This window comes from Vombatus ursinus, unplaced genomic scaffold (assembly GCF_900497805.2).
Source record: "Vombatus ursinus unplaced genomic scaffold, bare-nosed wombat genome assembly UNPS02014791.1, whole genome shotgun sequence".
NCBI lineage: Eukaryota > Metazoa > Chordata > Mammalia > Diprotodontia > Vombatidae > Vombatus > Vombatus ursinus.
The window spans coordinates 2,227,654-2,248,990 of record NW_020954569.1 but is presented as its reverse complement, the minus strand read 5'-3'; the positions used below and the strand labels follow the sequence as shown (position 1 = coordinate 2,248,990).

At 36.4% G+C, this 21,337-nt stretch overlaps 1 protein-coding gene across 6 annotated transcripts in view; it reads right to left on the bottom strand.

Moving 5' to 3' along the window:
- PIGN (phosphatidylinositol glycan anchor biosynthesis class N) overlaps nucleotides 1-21,337 on the bottom strand; it is a 225,864-nt gene that overhangs the window by 182,457 nt on the left and 22,070 nt on the right. For 2 of the 6 annotated variants that reach the window (XM_027868738.1, XM_027868737.1), the window contains exons 3-5: nucleotides 4,033-4,134; nucleotides 1,778-1,870; nucleotides 1,260-1,492 (exon numbers count right to left, since the gene is read on the bottom strand). In XM_027868738.1, the coding sequence (XP_027724539.1) occupies nucleotides 1,260-1,486 (227 nt within the window). In that variant the 5' untranslated portion in view covers nucleotides 1,487-1,492; nucleotides 1,778-1,870; nucleotides 4,033-4,134. Of the gene's footprint in view, nucleotides 1-1,259; nucleotides 1,493-1,777; nucleotides 1,871-4,032; nucleotides 4,135-21,337 lie in introns of those variants that run through there. The other 4 variants (XM_027868740.1, XM_027868739.1, XM_027868736.1 and 1 more) reach the window with 3 other exon arrangements.

The window sequence follows — 21,337 nt, the reverse complement described above, 5'->3', positions numbered from 1 at the left end:
AAAAACAAAAAACAAAATTTGGTAATTAGAATATTTATTATATCAACTTATTTATGCATGTAACACGTGTTTCAATAAGCTCTTTCATAGAAGGTATAGACACCTTTATCATAGCTTTAAGAACCAAATGGAATGTTCCAGGAAAAGGCAGTTTGTGCTAGAGGTTGGGCAGGGAGGGGGGAACATAGCTATAATTGTCATTTATGAGGTGGGTCTCCCTATGGAGTTGACCAGAGTCCAGGTTTTTGATTTATGAAGCTCTATGAGCTAAACATGGAAAAAGTGAAAAAGGTAAGGAAAATTTTCTTTCTTATAAGAATAGTCAAGAAACATTATAAAGAAAATTTTATGAGGAATCTTGAAAGAGATTATTAAGCAGAATAGCTTGACAGAAGCTGAAGAGACTGCTTCTTCTGAAGGCTGAAAAGAAGACAGGAAAAAAAAACTAATATGACATTTCCTAAAAGACTGAGTTTAACTCATATCTTAAGGAAAAATATGAAGAGAATTCTAGAGATACTTTAATCCATTTCTTTAGTGAACTTAAAAGTGAAACTGTGTTTCCAGAAGTGAAGAGAAGTCATCTGCTATTATAGTAAGGGTTTGAGGTACATCAGGATATGATTTTTCTAATGGACAAAATATTATAATTATTTATACCCTTATTATTAAGTTCGGTTGTTAGTAAACTGTATATTTAATAATTTAATACTTATTTAATCATAGGCGATTAAGGAATTTAACAGAGAGAGACAAGAAACGGCATCTCCAGTTTATTTTAAATAATATTGAATGAGCTGGTGAAGAAATTTTAGACAACTGATTAACAAGAGATTAAAATTGTATTAATTAAAAAAGAAAGTATTCAAACATAACTCTGCATTATTCCAGAGCTTGGTGTTATAAGATGAAATATGGGAACAAGTCAATTAGCAGGCTGAGGAGTAACCTGAAAGTGAGGTTGGCAGACCCCTTAAACCTTCCTATACCTGAAAATCCAAGAAAATGTTTCAGTTTGAGTCATGTAACCAAAATTCACCTGGAAGAACAACATGCTTAAATCATATGCAAAGTTGTTAGAAGAAAAGAATATCCTCTGAGAATCAGATCAATCTATAATGAGATGCCAATATCACGTATCCAATACCTATCCTTACTACCTCTTATACCCACATGAGAATGGCTACATGATCTTTAACTGTGTATTTGTGCTATAGGCAAATTTCATGAAAAGGCTTCATTTTAGTCAAGCCTCTTACCTGATAAATGGTGCTCTCGAAGTTCCATTTTCATCTAATTCATAGAGGGAATCTGCCCGAAGGCCATCAGCAACAAATAACACTAATCGTCTAGCTGGAGGCAGCAGAGGAGTAAGTTGAGGAGTCATACCGTGTACCAGGGGAGAAGTAAAGTAAATGTCGAAGATGGAGACAAAGAACACAAAATGAACAAGTAATCCCAAAATAAAAAACAGCAGCAGATTCATGGTTATCTGAAAGGGAGGGAAAAAAAAAAAAAGAAAATGTGTATCAGTCTTAAAGACAATTATATGAACATCATACTTAGGTTTAATTCAACAAATATTTACTAACTGGTTATTAATGGGCAAGATATTATGCTAGATGCTGGGGTCACAAAGACTAAAATGAGACTGTCCTTCCCCTCAAGGGGTTTATGCATCAACTGAGACAAAATACAGAAAATGATCTGAGGAGGGAGAGAGGTACTGCCAAATAACCAAATGTTGACAAAACTTATACTTCAAAATGACACATACCTTATTGTAACACCAGTTCCAGTAGCTTCTCTTACAATTACTATTACCATAGCTTTAAATGCCAGATAAAAGGCTGAAGAGTTGGCAATTGAGCTGGAAGTTTTTGAGAGACAAAAGAAAAGAGAATTAGAAGTTTGAAGGAAACTGTAGAAAAGAAAGATGAGGAAAAACTTTCTTAGAACTATTTAAATTTTATATTATGAAGAAACATTATAAAGAGAATTTTATAAGGAGAAAATCTGGAGAAACTGTTAAGAGCGATGGCATGAGAGAACCTGGAAAAGAGAGAAAAAGAAGATATAGAGAACTTCTTTCGTGATGGAATTGTTTTAACCATCATACTGCATAGAATATGAAGAGAATTCCTGAGAAGACACCTTACCTGGCATTCTAAGCAAAATGAATGACGGGACTGTATTTTCAAAAGTTGTTTGCAGTGATGGCTGAAGTGACTTTTACTGTGATCTTTCTTACAGATAAATTATAGCAAATAATTATTTGTTTCTGGGTTATTGCTGATTACATTGTTAATAAATTATTTAGGCAATAACTTTAATATTTATTTAATTGTAGAAGACATGAATAACACTTATGGGAAAGACACTTAATTGATTAAGGATAGAGATGTTACATTTTAGTAACTAATGAGGATATATTTAAACATACCCTGAACTAACCTAGAACTTGGAATGATAAGAGTGAACGTGTCACAAAGACTGAAATGTGACCCACAAGTGAATGTGGTCAACCCCACATAATCATATTTCATTATAATTTTACTTTCATTCATAACTGAAACAATTAATTCTTATTATATCATATATTGTACTCAACATGTCCCAAAGTGGACTCATCTTTCGCTCAAAACCCTCTCCCCTTCCAAACTTCCTGTTACTGTCAAGGGCACCAAAGACCTCCCAATCACCCAAGCTCAAATCCTAGGTGTTATCCTCAACGCCTCACTTTCTCTCACCCCTTACCTCTAATCTGTTGCCAATGTGTGTCTAGTTTACCTTAAAACATCTCTTCCATACCTCTCTCCCCTCCTCTCCTCTGACACTGCAATACCCTGCTGCTGGGTCTGTCTGCCTCAAGCCTCTCCCTACTCCAATCATTCAGCTGCCAAAGTGATTTTCCTAAAACATAGGTCTAAACATGTCACCCCTCTACTCAATAAACTCTGGTGGTTCCCTAACATCTCCAAGATCATACACAAAATCCTCTATTCGGTCTTAAAGCCCTTTACAGTCTTCTTACAACTTTCTTACTCCCCACTGTCATTTCCTCTACAATTCAGTGACAAGGACCTCCTTCCTGTTCCTCAAACAAGACACTTCCATCTTCCTATTTCGGGCATTCTCACTGGTTTTCTACTATGACTGCAATGCCCTCCTGACTCATCAATCTATGGCTTCTCTGGTTTCTTTCAAATCCCAGATTAAATTCCTCCTTCTATAGGAAGCCTTACCTAATCCCTCTTAATTCAAGTGCCTTCCCTATATTGATCATTTCCAATTTATCTAGTATAAAGCTTTTTTTGTATATGGCTGTCTGCATATTGTTATCCCCATTAGTCTGTGAGTTGCTTGAAAGTAGTGATTGCCTTTTACCTCTTTTTTGTATCCCCAGCACTTAGCACAGTGTCAGACATATTGTTAGCACATAACACGTGACTGATTTATTTCCCTTTTTTTTTTCTGAGGGTTGGAACACTTCATTTTAAATTAAATCTTAGTGGAACCCTTGAGGTAAATATTTTAAAATGATGTTTTAATGGTTACTATTAGTAGTACTAATGTAACCAAATAATGTAAAACTGTTTTAATATTTTAAGACCATTTTTATGCTGAATCTGACAATATTAACATGCAACTTATTTAGTGAGAATGACACAATGCTCTCTCTATCCAGTGTTAAGTGAATAAAAGTTATATATGTACATACTTAGAAAGATATTGCTTAGCCAACTAGGTGATAGGATGGATAGAGTGTGAACCTAGAATCAGCAAGACTTGAGTTCAAATCCTGTCTGAGATACCTCCTACCTGTGTGACCCTGAACAAGTCACTTAATCTTTCACAGCCTCAGTTTCCTCATCTGAAAAATGAGGATGATAATAATAGCACCACCTTACTAGGTTATCATAAGAACAAAATGAGATAATACATGTAAAGAGCTAGTTGTTATTATTATTATTATTATATAAATTCATATACACATACTAACTAAAAATAATAATATATGTGATAGCTCACCTTCTAAGATACTTGAAGACTACTTTTGTTTTCTTCTTTTTGCTTAAAATAGAAAAATTCAGCCCTACAGGAAGACTGTTTCAGTTGACCACATTTTCCGACCTGAAATTCAAGAGTTTTGTTTTGAAATCTACAATCTTGCTTCTACTTGCCCACGTAATTTTGGCAAAGTGATGGGGCCATTTACACAAATCTGGTAATGAACCCCTTGAGTATCTTGGGAATCTCTAGCCAAATGGGACAACACTACTTTCATATTTTCATTCCCTCTTCTGGGTTTGGTATTTGAACTGGATTTGTAGAAATTTCTCTTACCACTAGAGTTCTAACTACGACTAGCTATGACTTACTAATACTACTCCAAAACTATTTATAGTTTAAAAAAATAATACAAACAGGTACTGATTATTTTGCATGTACTACACTTGGAAGGAATGGAAATTGATTAGGGGCCATACACTGTTGGGTGCTTTCAATAGCCCAATAAGGAGCCAACAACTTCTAAGTTACAGTCAATTTAGAACAATTGGGTAGTTGGTGTGAACCCATATTGCTTAACAAAGACATCAAAGTTGATATGTGTGCTTGCCCATCATTATTTAATTTTTCATTATGATATTTTTCTTCACTGAATCTCTTAAGCTGCTCTGGATAGTAATGAAGCCAGTTTGGTCGTGACCCACAGTTTAAGAAGTGCTGAAGGGGTCATGAGTGGAAAAAGTTTAAGAAGTCCTGCTTTATATGATTTTAAAAGGAACTGAGGCTAAAAATACTCTACATGGTCATGTTATATAAAAGATACTAACACTTTAAAAAAAATACAGAAAAGTACCTATATATAACACAAAAGTATATATAAGTGAATAGAAACAATAAATTAGTCTCAATAAATTTAAAATGTTTATGGAGGCCATTAATATTAGCACTGGATCAAGTTCCCAGCAAAGAATTAAGACAGACACAAAATAAATCAGGCTTCAAGCAAATAAAACTTGCAAGAAAAAATAAAAAGAAAATACAGTTAACATTATCCATAGCACTGCTAGCACACCTCTTGCTATATATATTCAATGACAGATAAAGACTGAAGAAATTACAAAAATGTTTGTAAACTAAGGGTTTTTTTTGTTGTTACCGCCATTATTATTTTTTTTTATCTCTGCAAATCAATCTTTGAGAGTTCTGGGAGGTTTAAATCACATTTATCAAATGTTATCATCAGGGAGACCATATTAGAAAGGAAATTTACAGCCCAGTCCAATCATTTAGCTGAGTCACATGAAGAAATTGGCTTTTATCCTCTATCTGTGTATAACAGGAAAATGTTGTCAATAAGGGAACATTTGTTTTTAGAATCCTAAAACTCCACCAAATAAGCATAAGACTGAATTCATTCTTTCATTTGATACATATCAACAAGTATCTACCTTGTGCAAACTTTGTATTAGGTACAATGAGAATAAAAAGAAGATATGGTCCTAGCCTCAAGGAATGTACAGCCTCGTTGAAAAAACAAAATTCATGTGCACAGAAAATGAAATAATAATGCAAAGCAATACTGCAGTAGTCAAATCAAGAACAACACATGGAGGCAAAGAATAGAACAACGGTATCCCTAACAAATAAGAACAATAGGAAGACCTCCCTTGAATTCTCCACGAGAGAGAATTCACAGGAATATTTAGACCATACAGGATGAGAGAATGTGGATGGGTTTGCCATCTACATCAGTGAAGAGAATAACCATGCCAATAAAATCACACCAAAGGTACCAGAGTACCAGGCAACATATTATACACTGTATAAGGATACTTTGCAAACTATAGAACGGTCGTTTGTTTTTGGTGTTATCTCCCAAATAGGGATTTTAAAAATATATAACTTGGCTTGTTGCACTAGAGTAGAAAGTCAACAGGTATTTATTAAGAGATTACTATGTGCCAGGCACTGCAAAGCACTGAGGACACAAAGAAAGACAAAAACAGTTCCTGCCCTCAAGGAGCTCACAATCTAAAGGGAACAGGAAAGGAAGAGAATCTGAATGTGCCCAGCACTCTGTGCCCAGCATTGTACTGAGTGCTTTACAAACAGTATTTCATACGATGAGGAAAAGACAACATACCAACAACTATGCACAAACAAGATACACACTGGAGAAACTGGAGGTAACCTCTGAGGGACAACAGCACTGACATTATGGAGGACTGGGGACAGCTGCTTTCAGAAGGTGGGATTTGAGCTGAGATTTGAAATAAGCCAGTGACAATAGGAGGCAGACATGAGGAGGGAGACCATTTCAGCCCTAAAGGACAACCCAGGAAAATACACAAAATGAGAAGATGCAGCACCTTGTAAGAAGAACAGCAAGGAGGTCAGCGCCATCGGATGGGAGAGTACTTGGAAGGGAGTGACACGTAAGAAAACTGGAAAGATAGGAAGGGGCCAAGTGATGAGGGGCTTCAAACACCAAACTGAGGGTTTTATATTTGATCCTGGAGATCAGACCTGCGCTTTAGGGAGACTGATTTGATAGATGAATGAAGGGTGGATTGTAGTAAGGAGAGATTTGTGGCAGGGAGACCAACTGTAAGGTCATTGCAATAGTCCAGTCCTGAGATGAAGAGGCCTGCACCAGGGGGTTGTCAGTGTCAGAAGAAAGGAGGTGGCAACATAAGCAAAGCAGAAGGCAAAATCAACAACAACAACAAAAATGACAAATATAGACAAATATTTCTTGCCTAGAACAGAAAAAAATAAAGGATAATACAACTATAAACATATCTGTGTGACAGTGCGCAAGACATTTAATCTCTTTAAGCCTCAGCTTCTTAATCTGCAAAAAGGCAGTCTTACTAAGGGGCTTCTCAGTGATTTAATTCTTACTGAGCTGGAGACTGACCACCAAAAAAAAGCAATAGATGGAAAGAGAGACAGAGAAAAAGAGAGAGAGAGAGAGACAGACAGACAGAGAAAGAGAGAGAGAGAAAGAGAATATGAACATGAGACTTATCAGAAGCAAGAGTCCACTGGAATCAAACGAATACACAAGATATTAAAAAAAATAAACAATATTATACTACTGCCACCTACTTGGGAAACTGACCAAAATCCTCACTCCACCTGCTATGGCATTCATGCAGAAGTAAGCTATACAGGTCTCTTTTAAACCTGAGTACCATCTAAAATGGAAGGCCTACATATTCCTAAGGACAGATTTTTCAATGCTGCTACCAGGAAATTATTGAAGCTGTATTCTAATGTATTTGTACATTTTTCATTTGGTTCATAAGATAACCCGAAGGAAAAAAAATGAGCCATTAGGCTTAAGTTAAATCAGAATAGAAGCTGGTGGGAAAATGAAGAAGGTATTAAAAGAGAGAGTTTCTCAAAGAAGATTCTTTACTCTGAAGATAGCCTTCATTTCTTTATCATATTTTAAATCACATACAAATCCCCTTCTAAACATGTAAGCTTTGAAATTTCAATCTCATTTTTTTAAACTTTAAAAATATATTGGATCCACATAAATCATTGGCATTTCCATATATTACCAACAAAGCCCAACAGCAAGAGAGAGAAAGAAAAATTCCATTTAAACTTACTGTAGACATTATAAAATATTTAGGAGTCTACCTCCCGAAACAAACTCAGGAATTATATGAACACAATTATAAAACAATTTTCAGACAAATAAAGTCAGATCTAAATAACTGAAAACACATCAGTTGCTCATGGTGAGGCCGAGCTAATACAATAAAAATGACAATTCTACCTAAGCTAATTTACTTATTCAGTGCCATACCAATCAAACTACCAAAAAATTATTTTATAGAGTTAGAAAAAATAATAAGATGATTCATTTGGAAGAACAAAAGGTCCAGAATGTCAAGAGAACTAATGAAAAGAAATGCAGGGAAAGGTGGACTAGCCATTCCAGATCTTAAATTGTAGTATAAAGCAGCAATCATTAAAACTGCTTGGTACTGGCTAAGAAATAGAGTGGTGGATCAGTAGAATAGGTTAAGTATGCAAGACACAGTAGTCAATGACTATAGTAATCTATTATTTGATAAACCCAAAGACCCTAGCTTCTGGGATAACAACTCACTCTTTAAAAAAAAAAAAAACTGTTGGGAAAACTGGAAAAGAGTATGGCACAAACTAGGCATTGATCAAAATCTCACACCATACACCAAAATAAAGTCAAAATGGGTTCATGATTTAGATATAAAGGCTGATATTATAAGCAGACTGGAAGAGCAAGGAATAGATTACATATCAGATTTATGAAGAACAGAAGAATTCATGACCAAACAGGAGACAGAAAACATTATGAAATGCAAATGGATAACTTTGATTACATTAAATTGAAAAGTTTTTGCACAAACAAAGCCAATGCAACTAAGATTAGAAGGAAGGTAGAAAATTGGGAAAGAATTTTTACAACCAGTGTCTCTGATGAGGGCCTCATTTCTAAAATATATAGAGAATTAAGTCAAATTGATAAGAATACAAGTCATTTCCCAATTGATAAATGGTCAAGGGATATGAACAGGTAGTTCCCAGATGAAGAAATTAAAGCCATCTAGAGTCATACGAAAAAATGCTCTAAATCACTGTTGATTAGAGAAATGCAAATCAAAACAACTCTGAGGTACCACATCACACCTATCAGATTGGCCAACATGACAAAACAAAAAAAAAAATGATAAATGTTGGAGAAGATGTGGGAAAATTGCATTATTGGTGGAGCTGTGAAATGATCCAACCATTTCGGAGAGCAATTTGGAAATATGCCCAAAGGGCTATATAAATGTGCATACCCTTTGACCCAGCAATAGCACTTCTAGGGCTATATCCCAAAGACATCACACAAATGGGAAAAGGACCCACACGTACAAAAATATTTATAGCAGCTTTTTTTGTGGTGGCCAAGAATTGGAAATTGAGAGGATGCCCATTAATCGGGGAATGGCTGAACAAGTTGTGGTATATGAATGTAATGGAATACTATTGTGCTATAAGAAATGATGAAGAGGTTGATTTCAGAAACACCTGGAAAGACTTGTATGGTCTGATGCTGAGTGAAGTGAGCAGAACCAAGAGAACAATGTACACAATAACAGCCACGTTGTGCGATGACTAATATTGATAAACTTAACCCTTCCCAGCACTACAAGGATCTAAGACATTTTTAAAGGTCTTGTGATGGGAAATACTATCCATATCCAAAGAAAGAACTACAGAATTTAAATGCAGATTGAAAAATACTATTTGCTATTTTTTTTGTCTTCTGTTGAGTTTTGTTTCCTCTTTCTGGTAGCTCCTCTTATTGTTTCTAATTCTTACTTACAACATCACTAATGTGAAAATATGTTTAATAGGAATGTATATGTATAACCTATATCAGATTGTGGCCATCTTGGGGAGGGTGGTGGGGAGGAAGGGGGAGAAAAATTTAAAACTCAAAAGCATATGGAAGTGATTGTTGATAAATCAAAATAAATTAAGAAAAAAAAGAAAGAAAAAGACTGAACAAGAGGTAAAAGGGCTTGCTAGAGTCATGCATGTAATATAATAAATAGTGGAAGAAACTTCCATAAAATAATGTCAGAGTTCCCAATATCACACTACAGTAGAAATTTTAAAGTGCTGCATCAGGCATGAAAGAGCCTCAGTTTAAAACCCAATGACGATGTTTGCCACTGTGTAATCTCTGGACAAGTCTCAATTTCTGTGACTCTCAGTTTCTCCTATATTATTAAAGAATTGAACTAGGTTCCTACAAAAATATATATATATGTGTATATATATATATATATATATATATACATGTACAGAAATCTCACTAAACTACTCTTTATCATAGTGCAGAATTCAGCAATAAGTTAAACCCCATTTAAAAAGACTTATTTATTACTTTACCAAAGTGACTTCAATGTTAAATCACTAGCACCTATAAGGTAGTCACACAACAAGGACAGAATTATAGGGAAGTTGCTGAATAGTAGAAACTGGGTTTCAGATTTTATAAGTGATTTTAATGTGCCATCCTTGGAAAGAAAAAGTCATCTAAGAATAGAGCATATCTTTTAAGTTGTTTGCTTTTTTTTTTCCAGTAGTGGTAATGGATTTGTACTAACCCACTCAAACGGCTGTAAATCAGCATTTACTATTTTCTCTTTTATAATGTGGATGAAATATAATATTCACAAAAGTTCCTCTCTCACCAGGGAGTTCTACTATTGCTAAAGCTAGTTGACAGACGTGATTTTTGCATTCAGAGAATAACTTTTTCAATAAATTGATGTGCCTAAAGCAAGACCTAAACCTACAAGCTAATATTCCTGAATAAAGTCTTCCAAAATGAATAGCAAAACTAAATGCCAAGTTATATCCCTAAAGCCATTACATCTAACCCAATTTCATTGACATTTGAATCTCAAAGTGCTCTATATGGTCATGTTGTTTTCATTTAAGAACCAAAAAGAGAGCTTTAAAAAAAACCTTCAAAAAACAAATAACGTGATATTTTGCTGTTAAATTAAAAACAAGAAACTTAAAATAATGACAAAATATACACAGGGGAAGGGTATAGTGAGAGGGGAGTGAAATCATTCATTTTACCAGGATATGGTACCATTATCATATACTTTCAAAGTTTAGGGAATAATATTAACAAAGAAATACTGGAATATCAGTGGCCTTTGCTAATAACACATATGGCAGTAAGTGGGATATGAGTTACTGTGCAAAATTAAAAGGACCTCCTGGTAAGTCATTTCCAATAAGCAGCAATGGCCTTAGTAAGGAATTTATATAGAATAAAATAAAACGGATTACTTGTCATTCTACTGTATGACAGGCATATTTTTCAGCAATGTGCTGCCACATATAACTTAACTTAACCTGACAAAGTGGAGTTTTTGTGCCTTCTGTTCCATCATAAAATTCCTCATTTTTTTTTTTTTGCCAAAGACAGCCCACACTTGGATATTTCACTGCCCCATAGGTAATTCAAGCTTTTTTCCCTGCTGATAGAATGCACTTTTGATTCACCATACTAACTTGCATAACTTTACCTCCCGATGTCCCTCATCCACTCTAACAGAACAAAAAAAATAGGTTTTAAAAAAACTCATGATTTCACCACCTCAATAGGCCACTATAGTCAACTTCAGTTGTCCTGAATATCTGAAGGTTTGGTAGGTACCAAACCATATAAAATCAAATTAGGCTTTTGAAAATGTTAGATAAATCTTAGCAATTCTTACCCATGCAGTTACCTGGAATGTAATTAGTCACTGTTTCTGCTGAGTGGAAAGCTAACTCTCCATAACCTGGGGTTTTCTAAAATAATGATGTCTCTTCACAGGATCAAGCAGTAAGGTGACCATAGGGTTAAACTGGCTCTTGGTCAGCATGAGATAGGACATGGGCAAATTCTGATTCAGGACTAATGAAGATACAAAATCTGATAATGCTCCTGGCTTAAGGAAAGCTATGAGAGGTAGTGTGTTCAATCCCTCACTCTTGTTTAGTAGATATGGACACATTAAGAAATGATGACTAGTTATCTGAGTTGAAGTAGAGTGAAGAGAGGGAAAGAGACCAACAAGAAAGAATTATGGCTGCTAAAGATAAGGTACAAAGGACTTAGAATCCATTGATCAGAGGCACTTTTGCGGTGCTGATTTTTGCCCAGGAACAGAGCACATAATGAAGGAAAACAACTAAAGCAGGACCTGGAGGGGTGACTGAGTGAAAGTGGGGAATGTTGAGTTTATTTTTGTATTTGGATCCCAAGCATCTAGGAGAGTGTCTGGAATATAGTAGGTGCTAAATAAATGCTTGCTGAATGATGGATGTTGGAAAAGGTGTAGGAAGAGGGAGGTGACTGTAATGTAGTTTAATGAATATAATACCCTATATTCACATGCCAAGGGGTACTCACACTATGCATGCACAGCAAATCCATTCTCCATAACTTTCATTTTTTTTTATAGGAGAACCATTAATCAATATGCATTTACTAAGTGCCTAATCTGTTCCAGGTACTATGCTATTCGCTGGAGAAGCAGACACAAATCCCAAACAGTTCCTGATGACTTTCTATTACAGCACATAATATATACACATAGAAGTAAATCAAAAATATAGACATACCATATATACCATTATCTAGTTACTTTGCAGATGAAGAAACTGAGGCCTCAAGAGATCAAATGACTTAATCAAGGTCAAACAGGTATCTCCATAACTTTTAACCAGAGCTATATAAAGCAGTCAGATATATCCGGTTTTCTCCTAAGTATTGAGGAACCTCTGAGGGCCTAGACAAAAAGAGGTTCAGGAGCAACATTTAACATGGAAGCAGATTGTTCTTCTGCCTTTCCTGACAGACTAATGCATGGAAACAGCACATTTTCAAACATTAAGAACATTTTTTGTTGCTGTATAATATAAAAAAGATTAAAATTGAAATTATTTAATTATTACAAATTTCCCTTCCATTTCTGTTTAATTCAACAGCATTTAAGTGTAATTTTCTAAGTGCTAAATGAACAATGATACAGAAATGAAATGACAGTTTCTGAATTTGGGAAGTTTACACTCTAGTAGGGGTGAATGAGACATAAACAAAACTATTATAAATATAAGTTAGAAAATAAACAAATGTATGGGAAATGGCTTTATTCTCCCTAACATCTCTGCAGGACCTGACACTTGTGGCTACCCCCTCCTCTTGGATAGTCTCACTCTCTCACCTGGGTTCTCAAAACACTGTGTGCTCTCTCTGTCTGTCTCTCGCTATGCCCCTCTCTCAGTCGCTTGCTCGCTCGCTCTCTCTCTTTCTCTCTTCTCTTCCTACTTGTCTGAATGATCCTTCTCAATCTCCTTTACTGGATCATCATCCATGTCCCAATCCCAGTGGTGGACATGCCTAAAGGCTGTGTCCTAGGCCCTCTATTTATAGTCTGTTTTGGTGACCCCATCAATCAAAATTCAAAAATCATCTCTATGCAGATGACTGCCAGATCTATATATTCATCCATAGTCTTTTTTTATCCAGCAACTGCATCTCTGTGTTCATTCAAAAAGCTCACCTCATTAGTTATCAGAAGGTCCATAAAATAAATGTAATTAGTGTGGTAAAAGCTTTATTCAGAGAACAACCCTGAACATTCATAATAGAGTCAATTAACGAGAAAAATACAATATATGTGATGAGTGTTGGAGATAATTCAGGTAGCACTGAAATTTTTGTAGAAATCAAGAAAGAAAGAAAAAAAGAAAGAAAAAAAAACACAGAAACCAAGGTTTCTGGCATTCACATATAAAAATGGAAAACCAACAGGTATATAGGAGAGATGCAACGTCAAGGAAGAAAAAGGAACAGGCTTCTGCAGGATGAAGGGAGAAAAGGTGGATGTTCCCCAGCTTTCACAAAGAAGCTTAGATCCTCCATCACCAAATGTTTAGTTGACATTTCAAACTTGATACACTACAGATATCTCAAGCTTAACAAGTACAAAATAGAAATAACTATTCTTTTCTTCAAACCCTCTCTTCTTCCTAATCTCGTAATTTGTTGAGGGCACTATATTTATTCCAGTCACCTACGTTGAAAATTCAGTGTCATTCTTGTCTTTTCACTTTCACTTAGCCTCCATATCTAATTGCCAAGTATTTCATTACATAAATACATATTTTACTTAGCAACCCCACTACTATTTGGTGTTTGTATTATTTCTTATTTTGAATATAAAAAAAAAACAACCCAAAAACACTAAGATCAGATCCCAGTTCTACTACTTACTATCTGAGTGACCTTGAACAAAGTCACTTAATCCCTCTGGGCTCTATAATATTAAGGGCTTAGATTATAGCATCTAATGACATGTATGAGTACAACTTGCATCTTTTAATTATTTTCCTTTGTGTCAGAACTTGACACACTCTCTTTGGATTTCAATGTCATATGAATTTTTTACCTTTCAAGGGAAAGAAAAAGAAACATATATCATATTACAAAAGGCTCTCAATTTTGTGTTCAAACTCAAAATAAGGTCATGAAGGGCTTTAAAGAATCCCCTGGAAAAGTTTATCAGATTCATCTGAAGCCATATGCTGGGTGGAGAGAAGGCTTTGTTGATGGTCAGTGATCTCTCCTCTCCCCTCCCATAAGCATAGGGAGTCATGCCAAAGCCCAAAACATAGTAGGTAGTATAATAGCTAAGAAGCATAGAAGAATCCTCATCTAGCTCCCATTGTTGCCTGCACTAAATGATATGGTTGGGGCTACCAGCTTAATCTTTTCAAGCTGTTATGGCAGTAAAATGCATAAGGTACTAAGTAAGAACCACTTTTTAGTCCTTACTCTTCTTCATTTTCTATTGCCTCCAGGATCTGTTTGCCATTCAAAGCCCTTCATAACTTAAGCCCTTTTCCAGTTTTCTCATACTTTACTCCCCAACATATACTCTTTGATTTAGTAATACTGATCTCTCCTGACTATTCCAGGAACAAGACACTCTTAGCTCCAGGTACTCTCTCTGGCTGTCCCTCATTGCTAGAACACTCTTCCCTCCTCTGCTCTGACTACTGACTTCCTTACCTTCCTTGAAGTTTCAGCTAAAATTCCACCTTCAATCCCTTTTAATTCTAGTGCCTTTCTTCAGTTAATTATCTTATTTATCCTGTATAAAGCTTGTTTTGATGTATCTGTTTCCAAGTTATCTCCCCTATTAGACTGTAAACTCCTTGAGGGTATGGACTGTTTTTTGCCCTTTTTTTTTTGTATCCCTAGTGCTTAGCACAATACCAGCCACATAATAGACACCTAATAAGTGTTTACTGATTGATTGACTCTTGGTCTTTGCAGGATTTGACATGGCTGCCCATTCCTTTCCAGATACACTGTCTTCTTTTGGCATCAAACACCTATACTCTTTAGGTTTTCTCCTCACCTTTATAGCTGCCTTCTCTGTTTCCATTGGTTCCTAATCTCCTTGCTTACCAACTACTATGAGTGTTTCCCAAAGGTTTGGCCTTGATTAGTTAATTATGTATATCCTCCAAGAGGCTGTTCATGGTGGAAAGAATACACATGCCAATGAAATCACATGGGCACCAAGTACTAGGGCTCTCTGGAGCTATGATTAAGCCCATTAAAATCAATAGAATTTTTTGATATTCAGCAAATAATACTCGTTCTAATCCAACCTCTTCATTCTAAAGATAAAGATACTGAAGATACTGATGCCCAGAAAGGTTAAATGACTTGTCTAAACTCACATAAGCCAGGAACAGAATCCATCAGGATATTTCTAATTCACAATTCACACATCTAAGAGCAGGAAGGGACTGGAGAAGTCATTTAATCCAACCTGTTCTGGAATGACCACATCTTCAACAATATCCCTAACAAGTGGTTATTCAGCCTCCAATATAAAACTTTTTTTAAAAGTGCAATATTTTATTGATGCCTTTTGTTTTACAACACAGTCACTTTCTTTTTCCTTTTTTTTTTTAAATTCTATTTTATTTTCTTTTTAGGCTCACATTCTCTCCCTCCCACCTCCTTTTCCTGCCACCGAGAAAGCAAGAAAAACAAAACCCATTACAAACATGTAAAATCAAACAAAATAAATTCCCACATTGGCCATGTCCAAAAAAATACATGTTTCAATTTGCACTTTGAGTCCATCATTTCTCTCTAGAGAAATTATAATTGGTCACTGTGTTGATCAGAGTTCCTAAGTCTTTCAAAATTGCTTCTCTTTACCATATTGTTCTCCTGGTTCTGTGTACTTCAATTTATATCATTTTATACAAGTCTCCCCAGGTTTTTATGAAATTTATGAAATTATCACCTGCAATTGGGGTTAAGTGACTTGCCCAGGGTCACAAAGCTAGTAAGTGTCAAGTGTCTGAGGCCAGATATGAACTAAGATCCTCCTGACTCCAGGGCCAGAACTCTACACACTGCGCCACCTAGCTGCCCCTTCTTTCTAATTTCTTATGCACAATAGTATTCTATCATATTCATGTGCCATAACTTACTCAGCCACTCCCCAACTGATGGGCACTTCCCTGAATTCCCAAATCTTTGCCACCACCTTGAAGGGAATTAGGGATTATGAAAAATGTAGACAAGGAAAGAGTACAATCCAGACATGGTAAAAAGCTACATGAAGATAGGAAATAAGAGTGTCACATACTAAAAACATGAGGAAAAAAAAGAAATTTATGTGATAATTTTGCAGTATATTTTTTGGGGGGTGAGATAATTGGGGTTAAGTGACTTGCCCAGAGTCACACAGCTACAGCTAGTGAGTGTTATGTGTCTGAGGCTGGATTTGAATTCAGGTCCTCCTGAATCCAGGGCTGGTGCTCTATCCACTGTGCCACCAAGCTGCCCCAATTTTGCTGTATATTTGAAAGGAACAGCAAATTGTGCACTGTAGATCTGCAGTTTCATGTACAACCATCATTTTTTAATCATACTATATTATGGAAATGCTTGTTTTATTCCATAAATTAAAAATAAAATTTTTTAAAAAGAGATTAGTTTGGCCGAACCACAGTGTGCACGAATGGTAGTAATGTGCAATTAGGATGGAAAGATATGTTATAAGGGGCTTTCTACGCAAAAGAGAGGAATTTATATTTGGTTTTGTTGTGGTGGTTGTTCAGTCATATATCTTGCCACTGGACCCAGATGACTCCAGAGGAGAAAGTGAGGCTGGTTACTTTGTACTGTCATCCCTCACTTACATCCAATTTACTTGCAAGTCATGACATCTCTAACCTGATGTCATGATCTTCTTCAAGAAGGAAGGAAAAACAACAACCTACGAATAGCTGCCACACTAGGGACCCAACTGGCCAGTTCCACTTGGGCAACACAGCACCTACCTATCAATCTACTTACTTATCTTCCTTCCTTCTTTCCTTCCTTCCTTTCTTCTTTCCTTACCCACCTCCTCTCCCCCCATCCATATAGGGAATCATACCTTTACCTGTGGGTGCTCTGACCAAAGAAATATAAATTTTGATCACTAAAACCTAGCAAGATATCTTGGGGTTTAGAGGCTAGATTTCCTTTTAATGGGCCACACCTTAAAGTCAAATCACTCTGGCTCTCCTTGACTGTCCAACAATGGGTCCTAGCCCAAGCTTCACTTGGTCATTGTTTGGATTCTGATGGCTCAGAGTGAGTGTAAATACCAATTGTTTCTTTTTTGGCCAGAAACCCTGAAGGTCTTCCCCTCCTGGACTGATTTTTTTTTTTTTTAGATTGGGTAAAAGAGGTCATTCTTTGCCTCATTTTACCTAGGCTTAATCACTGAATGGGCATTGCCTCAGACAAACTGAGACCTGGGAAAGCCTTTAGCTTAAAAAGGCCAATGTCTCCCACTACATCCAGGGCCACCTCTAATCATCCTGATCTATATCTAGCCACTGGATCCAAATGGCTTCTGAGGGAAGAGCAAGGCTGGTGACTTTGCACAGCCCTTCCTCACTTAAATCCAATTCACTTGCAAGTCATGACATGGTCCTCTTCAAGAACAAAGGACAAACAACAACAACATGTCCAACTCTTTGTGACCTCATTGGGGTTTTCTTGGCAAAGATACTGGAGTAATTTGCCATTTTCTTCTTCAGTAGACTAATGCAAACAGGGTTATTAATGTGCCAGGGTCACACAGCCAGTAAGTATCTAAGGCTGGATTTGAAGTCTGGTCCTCCTGACTCCAGGCCTGGCACTCGATCTATTATGCCACCTAACTACATTTGGTAGTGGAGGAAATAAGAAGTTTTTTCAAGAGGACAGAGACATGGTCAGATTTCTACTTTAGGAAAATCAGTTTGGAGGCTACATAAAGGACAGGCAGCATGGAAATAAATTAAAAGTCCAACAACAGTCCAAAGGAAAGGTGACTAGGTCTTAAACTAGAGTTGTGATTACATAGGTTGAGAGAAAGAGATGGATAGGAAAAAAACAAACAAAAGACAAGATTTGGCAATTGAATGGATATGTGGGGTGAGGGAGAGTAAGAGCTGAGGATGAGGTTTAATGATGACACCTAGGTTTGAATCTTGGGTGAATGGAAGGAAAGTTGTGCCCTTGATAGTAACAGAGAAGTTTAGAAGAAAGGCTGTTATTAATGTTGTTTGTCCTTTGTTCTTGAAGAAGACCATGGTATGAGGGAGGTGATGCCATGACATGCAAGTGAATTAGATTTAAGTGAGGGAGGGCTGTGCAAAGTCACCAGCCTCACTTTCTCCTCTGGAGCCATTTGGATCCAGTGGCAAGATATAGTCAGGATAACTGGAGATGGCCCTGAATGCAGTGGGAGACCTTGGTTTTTCAAAGCAAAGGTTTTTAACAGGTCTCACTTTGACTGAAGCAATGCCCATTCAGTGATTAATGCTAGCAGAAAAAGAAGGACAGGTTTTAGGGGAAGGATAGTAAGGTCAATCTGGGGCATGATAAGTTTGAAATGTCTATGGGATATCCAGTTTGAAATCCAGTGGATAATTGGTGACATGGAACTAAAGCTCAGGAAATCAGGTTCAAAATGAGAAGGGATGGGGAAAAGGAAAAGGAAGGGAAAGGGAAAGGAGGACCAGGACAGAGCTGTGGGACATACCCATCATTAGTATGTTATCAATAATAATCTAGCAAAGGATACAGAAAAAATGGTCTGACAAGAGAAGAACCAAGAAAAGGCAATGTCACAAAAACTCTGAGAAGATAGAGTATCCAGGAAGAAAGGATAGATGGTTAACACTGTCAGACTCTGCAAATAGATCAAGAAGCTTGAGGACTGAGAAAAGGCCATCAAATTTAGGAATTAGATCACTGGTAATTTCAGGAAAGGGCAATTTCAATTGAGTGATGAGACTGGAAAACAGATTAGAAAGGGTTCAGAAGAGAGTAAAAAGAGAGGAAGTAAAGGTAACAAATGTTGACTTTCACAAGGAGTTTGAGAAAGCGAGATAGAGGACAACAGGGATGGTAGGATGTAGTGGGGAGAATTGGAGTGTTTGTAGGCAACAGGAAAGGAATCCACAGATAGGGAGAAATTGAAGATTAGGTAATAGATGGTGGGGAAAATCTGCTGAAGAAGATAGGGAAGATAGGGAAGGGGATGGGGACGAGGGAACAGGTACCCTTGGTACATGTCTTGGCATGGATTGGTCATGACAAGGAGAAAGGCCACTATCAAAGACTGGAGGAGAGAATAGGGTATGATGTCAGGGATTGTGAAATGAAAATGATGGAACTCAAAGCAAATGGTTTCTATTTCTCTATTGCCTTTGGCTGTGTTAAAATCATCCTGCATAAAAAAGAAACAGTTAAGTAAACCCAGACAACATAGACACTATGTCTAAAAGCATATACAACATTCACATCTGTAATTCACCACCTTTCTCCTAAGAAGGGACAAGAATGTTTCACATCATTTATCTTCTGGAGCCAGGATTAGTTGTTTAATCTGAATTCTAATGCATTTTAGTGCCGTTTTCATTTGCATCATTGTACTCTTTGTATTATTCATTGTCATGGTCCTGCTTTCTTTGGTCTTTCCAGATTATGTACAAAACTTTCATATTTTTCCAAATTCTTTATATTCATTACTTCTTATGGAACAATAATATTCTACTACAATCCTATACCACACTTTGTAAGCCATTTCCCAAGAGATGGGCACCTACTTTTTTTTCTTTTATTTTTTTTTTATTAATTCATTTTGATTTATCAATAATCACTTCCATATGCTTTTGAATTTAAAATTTTTCTCCCCCTTCCTCCCCACCACCCTCCCCAAGATGGCACACAATCTGATATAGGCTATGCATTTACATTCAAATTAAACATGTTTTCACATTAGTGATGTTGTAAGTAGAAATTAAAACCAATAGGGGGAACCATCAGAAAGAGGAAACAAAACTCAACAGAAGAGAAAAAAAATAACAATTCAGCTTCCATAGTTCTTTCTTTGGGTGTGGATAGCATTTTCCATCACAAGGCCTCTGGAGATGTCTTAGATCCTTGTATTGCCAGGAAGGGTTAAGTTTATCAATATTAGTCATCACACAACAACGCTGTTATTGTGTACAATGTTCACCCACTTTTTTAAAACCAAATTTTTGCTTCTACAAAAGTGCTACTATGAATACCATGGTATATATGAGACCTTTCTTTCTGTTACTGATTCTTTTGGGGAACATATAAGCCCAATAGCAATAACAAAGGGTATGAATGGGTTAGTGACTTCTCTAACATAATTCCAAATTCATTTTTCAGAACAGTAGGGCCAATACTCAGAGTTTCGGGGACAGTATATTAGTTTGCCTGGCTTCTTACAGGCTCTCCAACACTATTTCAGTCTTTCATCATTTTGGCTTATCTGTTAGGTGTGACTTGAAACCTGTGACTAAATTTAATTTGTATTTTTGATTATTAAGTGATTTGAAGCACTGTTCTTATATGACTGACAACTTGCATTTTCTAATTTTGAAAGCTATTTACTAATAACTTTCCACCTATTATCTATTAGGAAATGGCTCTTAGGTTCTGAGAAAAGAGTAATGATCTTGAAGTCAAAGGATCTGAATTCAAATCCTAGATCTGTCACTAGCTGCATTACCTTGGCAAGTCTCTTTATCTCTCTGGGCCTCAGTTCCCTCCATTTCATAAAGGAAGGGGGTGGATCAGATTACTCCTAAGGTCCCTTTCAGCTCCAGATCTTATGACATTGAAAAAATAATTCTATCAATTCCATGTACATCTAGTCTTCAGGATGGCTGGAACTCCTGGCAGGAGAGGGGGGACACTTTGATTTCATGATCACTGAGGCACCTACTAGGTAAGACTTCTCCCACATCAGCCTCCTGGGACCCAACTGTCTACAATGTTCCACAGGGTGGTAAGAGTAATTTTTCTCAAATTCTTTATACTATGAGACCAGTTAGAATATAATTTGAGGAGACCTATTAGAAATTGGGAATTTAGGCAAATATTTATAGTATTTAAGACCATCAATGGCTCCTGGTCCAGCCTGAGGAAAGCCTAGACCCACATTTATTATATGATAGTCCTGCTATCAGAGATGTTGGCTGGAATCAAATCTCTCTATGTCTCATCCACCATACAGCACATTACTGATTTTCAATCTAGCCTGACAATAAACTAGGTTTTTTTGTCACTTTAACAGATCTTTTATGCCTGATATCTTCTTAGTTGTGCATTGCTGTCCAGAGCTGGAAATATTTGACTTAGGCAGAGGGA